This window comes from Hyperolius riggenbachi, chromosome 7 (assembly GCF_040937935.1).
Source record: "Hyperolius riggenbachi isolate aHypRig1 chromosome 7, aHypRig1.pri, whole genome shotgun sequence".
In the NCBI taxonomy this organism is placed as follows: Eukaryota; Metazoa; Chordata; class Amphibia; order Anura; family Hyperoliidae; genus Hyperolius; species Hyperolius riggenbachi.
In genome coordinates, this window is record NC_090652.1 from 186971520 (window position 1) to 186979019 (window position 7500).

The following is a 7500-nucleotide window of genomic DNA, read 5'->3' on the forward strand; positions in this document are numbered from 1 at the left end:
CAGTCATGTGCCTTATCTGCACAGGCGCAATGATACAAGGATACAAGTACATGGTGATCACGCACCCTTATCTGCACAGGTGCATGGATGAAACATGTTCTGCGCCTGCGCAGACATTGAATTCTGTCTATATAAAGGAGGGAAAATGCTTTCGAGTTTGGGGGGGGGGGGGGCGGGGCTTTCGAAGGACAAGCAGACATGCCGTCTTTTTGGGCAGCCAGGTATTTTCCCCTCCGAGGTCGCTGAGGTCCCCCGATCTTCTCTGGGTGATGTTACAATACTCGGTAAGAATATTGGTACTCGCTAATTACTCAAATACAATGTAACTATGATTCTGCAAGCCCAGATAATTATTATAACAGGATTGTAGCTCAATAAATACTATTATTGAATTTTTTCCTCATGTTTTGCTGCAATTCATTTTACCCACTACTGTGGTGAGCCAAGTTAGAGGGTTTAAAAACCCTTCCCGTGAGGCAAAACAAGTTCCTAGTACTGACAGAATAGGAAAAATAAAGGAGACTCCTCAAGGTTTCTTATTGTTTCAATAATGAACCAACAGGATGCCCTGGTGGAAGATTTAGAGATGGTTTTGCCATGGCTCCCTTATTCCTTCTGTGTCAGTATTTTGGGTGCTCGGCAGAGTTGTGGCAGGGAGAAACTGAGACACGGGTGCGTTCCATGTGTGCTGAAGCGGAATTCTTGTGGTGTCCACTGAAGTGTGGCAGGAGTCTGGTGTGCAACTCTGAAATCAAAATCTAACAGCAAAGAAGGAAAAATGTAGAAACAAAGAATAATGGAAGAGCCGAAGAAAATATATTTTCAAAACAAAAAGTATGGAGGAGAAAACATCACAAATTAGAACTATACAAAAGAAGGAAGGAGGTTAATAAAACAGCAACATACAAATGGAAAACACACACACAGATGAAAACATTTTTTTAAAATAATTTTCATAAACAATTTTAAATTAGTAGGAGTTTAAAAATGACCCCCTTTACCCATTTACCTGAGCAAGGATGGACATTAAAAGGTACCCCCTTTTAATGAAAAGGTGTTCCGAGACAACACCATAAGCCACCCAGGACTTCGTGCTGGCCCACCTACCCGAGCACAAGGTGGAAGTAGGCCACTTGTCCTTTATCTCAACAAGATGACTTTGCAGGGGAGAGGAAGGTTTTCTTCTCCTCTATTGCAGAGTTTTTCCATTTCATAAACCATGCAAGCACTGGCGTAACAATAGGGGACGCAGCCCATGCATCTGTGTGTTGGCCCGGGGCCCCTCTTGGGCCTTCTCAGTGCCGTTTTTGGGGGCTGAAGAGGTAGCAGCACGAGAGGAAATCATGACCACACATCGGTGGGGAGGGGGAACAATTCCACCCCCCCCTTCACCTTGGGCTCACCCCTCTGCGCTTCCCTCCAGCATCAATTATCAGTGGCAGCAGGCGGTGGGCAGAAACACATACCTCCATCCATGCGCCAGAGGTTCCGATCTCTAAGTGTCAGACGCTACTTCCTGTTTAAACAGGAAGTAACGTGAGGCACTTAGAGACGGACCTCTATGGTGGATGGAGGTATGCGTTCCTGTGCACCGACGCTGATGATTGATGCTGGAGGGGAGCGCAGAAGGGAGAGTCCGAGGGGTGGGGGGACTGTATCCCCTCCACGCTGATGTGTGGCCACGCTTTCCCCTCATGCTGGGACCCTTCTAGCACCCCAAAAATGGCCCGGGGGGCATCCAAATTTTTGCAGGTGGGCCCGGTGATTTCAAGTTAAGCCCCTGCATGCAAGCTGGTAATGTTCAGGTGTCAGAGTCCCACTAGGTTTGATTTAAGCATTCTGGGAATACCAGCTGGTATCGGGGAGAAGGGGCATGACACCTATGAGAGAGACAGAAACTGATAGAAATCTTCCCCATAAGGAGCAGAGAGAGCAATACAGAGCAGAGCAAAACCTTCTAAACCTTCCCCACTAATACATGTATTTTGACCTGTGTCCCTGGTGTGATTTCCCACTGTGGCTTCTGTAATATCTACACAAGGAAAAATAATTTACCCTGACAAGAATAAATATTTGCTCTATCCAAATATGTCAAAAACATTTTGAGTTAAATAAGGTTTTAAAATATTTAACGTAGGCAACACCTTTTAAGTGAAACTCACTTGCAAATCTGTAATTTTAGAAATACATCTACATACTTTTCATAGATTTCCTGGAATATATCCTTGAACCGTCCATCATATCTCTTGAGAATGGTGTTTTTAGTACTCATATACAAGGGCCAACCTTTAGACAGTGCCATCTGGAAAGAACTGTGGGCAAAGTCCTGAATGGATTTGTCTGTGTTATACATTCCAAGAGCAACACCTCCACAATCTAAGAAAGAAACAAGAAAAAAATGAAATTTTAATTCATTATCCACAGAAGTATATTTAACCTCCCTAGCGTTCTGGACGAGCTAGGCTCGTCCAAAGACGCCGGAGGTGACCGCTCAGGCCCCGCTGGGCCGATTTGAATAATTTTTTTAAAAAACACGCAGCAAGCACTGTGCTTGCTGTGTGTCTTACCCGATCGCCGATACCCGCCGCCGATCCGCCGCTACCCGCCGCGATGCAGGGCCCCCCCAACCGAGACCCCGTGCGCTGCCTGGCCAATCAGTGCCAGGCAGCACTGAGGGGTGGATCGGGTCTCCCTGTGACGTCACAGAAGTCGATGACGTCACGACGTGCGTCGCCATGGCGACGAGGGAAGCCCTCCAGGAAATCCCGTTCAGAACGGGATTTTCGGACGGGCCATTGCGCCGGCGGCGATCGGAGGGGTGGGAGGGACGCCGCAGGGAGGGGGGAATCATGTAGCTAGCGCTAGGCTAGCTACATGAAAAATAAAAAAAAGATATGTGCAAAAAACGTTCCCGCAGCCGCAGGAATCAGAACGCCAGGCAGGTTAATGGTCATGAAGAAAATAAAATGTTTTATATATACCTGGCGCTTCCTCCAGCCCCATAAGCTGGGATCACTCCCACGCCGCCGTCCTCTGCTGTCTGCAGCTACGGTACCAGGTCCCGTCACTTCTGTCAATTGTGGCCAGTCTGACGTAAGAGAAGTGCGCTCTTTGCTTATCTCTCAAGCAGCTGCCGGAGAGATACGTAGAGGGCGCACTTCTCTTGCGTAGATTGGCCGCGGCTGACAGAAGTCATGGAACCCAGTACCGAAGCTGCAGATGGTGTAGTACAGCAGCGTGGGAGCGATCTGAGCTTATGGTGCTGGAGGAAGCCCCAGGTATGTATAAAAATGTTTCCTTTCTTCAGATCTGCTTTCCTTTAACACACCAAATTTTTGTTATATGCTTGACCCCACTGCTAACAGTTTCCTGCTTTAAGTATGATCAATCTACTGCCATTTAATTTTTATCACTTATGCAGTTCTCTATTCATATACATACATTTTCCACTAGCTAATGCATCATAAGCTTCTGCACCAGATTGTTGTGAGGAACAGTACAATCTCAGGGGTGGGGTCAAGCGCATCAAATTTGTCTAGGTATGTGGACACCTTTCTTCAAAAATATGCTAGGACCACCCCTTTTTTTCTGGAGGACACCAGACACGTCCTGAATATTATAGAGGGGATTAGATGGGAGAAAGGATGGCTACTCGCCACTTTAGACGTGGCATCCCTATATACTGCAAAACAGCATGAGGATGGCCTGACAGCTATCGAGTATTATCTAAATTTAGACTCTACTATGAGGATGGAACAGAGGAATTTTATTTTACGCTCAATTCAAATTATCCTGAAGCATACTTATTTCAGATATGGAGATGATTTTTTCCTCCGGACGAGCGGGATGGCAATGGGGACCAGGTTCGCTCCAGGGTATGCTAACCTCTTTATGGCCCATTGGGAACATACCCGCATATATGGACCTGAGGGGCCCGGCGCAAGCCTGGTCCTCTGGAAAAGATTTATTGATGACGTCCTGCTCGTCTGGAGGGGCTCTGAGGATTCCCTGAGGGAGTTTGTATACAGGTTGAACTGTAATACGGTCAACTTGAGGTTCACATCGGAGATTAGGGATAAGGAAATAAGCTTTTTGTATTTAAGTATTTTTGTAGAGAAAGTATGCTTGAAAACTCGTACGTTTGTGAAGCCCACGGATGTTAATAGCTATATATTAACTACTAACTGTCATCTCCCCATGTGGCTTGACAACATACCAAAGAGCCAGTTCATTCGCTTGAAGCGTAATTGTACAGAGGATAACCAATACAAAATAGAAGTGGATACTCTGGCAGTTAGATTTAGGGAGAAAGGCTATACTGAGGATATCATAGAGGAGGCTAAGAGGGAGGTGGAGGGGATGGATAGAAGGGATTTATTATGTAAGAAGGGGGTTGGGGATCAGCAGGACCACTCCTTGAAGATGAATCTAAGATATGGCCCACGGAGTCGAGTGGTGCGCAATATTATTGCAAAACACTGGCCCATTTTAAGAGAGGATAAGGTGCTTAATGGGATCCTGCCGACCCATTCAGACATTATTTATAGGAAATCACAGAATATAGGTTTAAAGGTGGCATTGGAAGCTGGTGATTAGGTTTCCAGACCTGTGGTTGGGGATGGGGGAGGATTTGTAAGGTGTGGGAGGTGTGTTAGTTGTAGGAAAACCAAAGGTTATAGAAAAATCTCTGAAGTTAGGGAGGGTAAAGACATATTTAAAATCAGGGAGCTTATTACTTGTGACACTAGGGGTGTTATTTATTGCTTAACCTGCCCTTGAGGAAAGAAATATGTGGGACGTACCAAAAGATCACTATCGAGCAGGATTGGGGAGCATTTAAATATTGGGAAGGATTGGCGGGGGGATCAGCTTTCCAAACATTTTGATAGCTACCACAATCGCTGCGTAAAAGATGTGGTTTGTTTTGGACTGGAGGTGGTACGTAAGGCTATGAGGGGTGGTGATTACCTTGCTAAAATGTCAAGACAGGAAGGCAGATGGATTTTTAACCTGAACACCCTCGCACCAAAGGAATTGAATGAAGAGATGGAGCTTTTTGGATTTATGAAATAGTTGGTGGATGTTGTGTGAGAGAGCTTTCTGGTTCCCTGTAGGCGACTGGTTCCTTGAGGGAGTCTATTTTTAGTAATATGGATTGCAATATTAAGTATGCTTTATGATATATGCAGGTTGAGATGTTTGGAGTACACAAGATGATTATTATGATAGTAGCTTTTTAATATGTGTACACCTATGAATACATGCCCTAAAAGCAATTCCAGGATACATACAATTGTATGTGCTTTGAGCCCAGAGAATAAGATACTGGTGGTAATATCCCTTTAATGGAGAGGAAGAGGGAGGAGTTGCGATTTGGATGTCAGCTGATAAATATGGCAACTGGTTCAATAGCTCTTAGACTCTGAGGAGGACGGACGTTGCCGTCGAAACATGTCAATTTGAGACTGCAGTAGGTGTGGAGGGGCGCCCCATCTTGTCTACTAGTCAGTACACTTAACTTGTTTTCTCCCTCACCTGAGGAGCCTGAACGGTGAAGTACCAGCTTAGGTGGAACGCAAGGAAGTATCTGATGCAGTGAGGTGAGACGCACTGGAGGAAGTGACGTCATCACTGAGAAGTGAGAACCGGAAGTTGTTGCCAGAGCGAGAGACGGCTGTGTGAAACAACCATTAAGGTCAGCTCTTTAAGTGTCTTGCTTGGAATTATTCCATTTGGAACTGGATTATCGGAATATCTACCAAGAAATGCTATAGGTGAGAAATTAGCTCAAGTGTTTCTAGTTGTTTCCAGACTGACATACAAGGAATATTTATCATTGGAATAGGGACTTATTGCAACTGGGATTGAGCTGAGGACCTGTGTAAAGAACTTGGACTTTTGCACAGAGATTAGTGGATCCCAGGTCAGGAAAGTAAAACTTTTTTTGATTAAGAATTTTAGCCCCTTTTTGGGGCTTTTTAAAATAATTCCCTATTCATTTATTTTTAATATTTTTTATTCATGTCAATTTTTGGTTTTTAAAGTGGAATATAATCTCTTTGGGAGCCAGTACGCTCTGGTATGACTGTGTGGGTGTATGTGTGAGTGTCAATAGGGACATTGTTATAGTAAAAGTTCTCAACTGGAAGTGTTTTTTATGATTAAAAACAAAGAAATTATACCCCAAAAGTATAAGCTATATTATGTCCAGCGCACCTTTCAATATATTGTAAAAGGAACAGTACAATGTCCAAGTATATCACATCTATAGCTCTCTGAAAATCTAACTTTGCATTCACCACTTCATAAAAGTAAGTTGGTAGGACAAGACCCATCTTTAGTAAACCCATGCTGACTATGTGAAATTATATTAAACTAGCAAACAAACAAATACTTACTTATCGAGAGAGAACGTTCTAAGTCCTACAGAGCCTTCCCATTCCTCTCCTGATCCCCTTCATTTTAGTGCTCTCTCCCCTTTTAGCAGTATCTGACTGATCGGTCAAATACTGCTCTGTGCCACCGCAGAAGGCTTTGGGAGCTTGAGTGCTCCTGAAGACGGGCGGTTCCGTACTGTGCCTACACGAGCACACTCTCTTGCATGCACAATACAGAGCCTCCTGTCTAATATTGTCAGGATCATGTCCTGTCATGATCATGTTTGTGACTTATCCTGCTGGCCGCGATGTTTCTGCGATCAAGCTGTTCTGCTCAGTTGTAATTCTATTCTTGCAAGTTTTATTTTGTTGACCATGGATCTAAGACCTAGTTCTGTCAGTCTGTCTGCAGTTCCTGATCAGTCTCATTACCATTCAGTTGTGCCAGTATTTGCATATCTCCATTCAGTGAATGCTACCAGGTTAAAAGTCTGCTTCCTGTTCACTTCATTGCTCTGCATAGCTACAGCTGGTGCTACGAGCCCCTGTTCCAGTAAACAATATTCCCTGGTTGCCTTGATCGGTGGTTGTCATAGTCTAGTTATTATTGGAGTGGTGATTAGCGCGCTCCTTCTAGCATAGATCACTGTATCATTTGTATTGCCGTGTCTTGTCTTGTATCTTGCGACTGCACTGTCTCCATCGGTGGCTCCTATAGTCTTGTTCCTTGTGGATCGCATTCGCCCTAGCGGTAGCGGCAGTGGATCCTTCTTGCCTGTGTACCTAGAGTGTAGACCATAGCTGTGGTGGCTACTGGCTACACTCATCTGTCTGTCTTGTGTTAACGCCTGCTGTTGCCTGGTGTTAGGCAACCGATTAGCAAGTGTTTACGCTATTTGTTTGTCTGTGTTGATCGCTTGCTGTCGCAAGCGTTCATTCTGTCTGTCTCTGTCTATTTGTGTTCATTTGTATTACTTGTTGTTAGTTAGGGTGGCACGCTTGTCACTGGGCGACTAACGCGCGGTGATCGTGTCTTAAACGCGTTCTCTGTTGTGAATGAGTGCGGAGTTCGCGTTTAGCTAGCGTTTGTTATTTTCCTTACGTTGTTATTTTACTGTGTGTT

General features: G+C 44.7%; 2 protein-coding genes across 4 annotated transcripts in view; one reads left to right on the top strand and one right to left on the bottom strand.

Annotated features, from left to right (window-relative positions):
* The window catches only part of IDH1 (isocitrate dehydrogenase (NADP(+)) 1), a 270398-nt gene that overhangs the window by 110574 nt on the left and 152324 nt on the right, over window positions 1-7500 (bottom strand). For all 3 annotated transcript variants that reach the window (XM_068244943.1, XM_068244941.1, XM_068244942.1), the window contains one exon: window positions 2199-2376. In XM_068244943.1, coding sequence (XP_068101044.1) covers window positions 2199-2376 — 178 coding nt within the window. The remainder of the gene's footprint in view (window positions 1-2198; window positions 2377-7500) is intronic.
* The window catches only part of LOC137524735 (uncharacterized), a 44220-nt gene continuing 42371 nt past the window's right edge, over window positions 5652-7500 (top strand). Inside the window, exon 1 of the mRNA XM_068244944.1 lies at window positions 5652-5774. The gene's annotated coding sequence lies outside the window, so the exon portion shown is untranslated. The remainder of the gene's footprint in view (window positions 5775-7500) is intronic.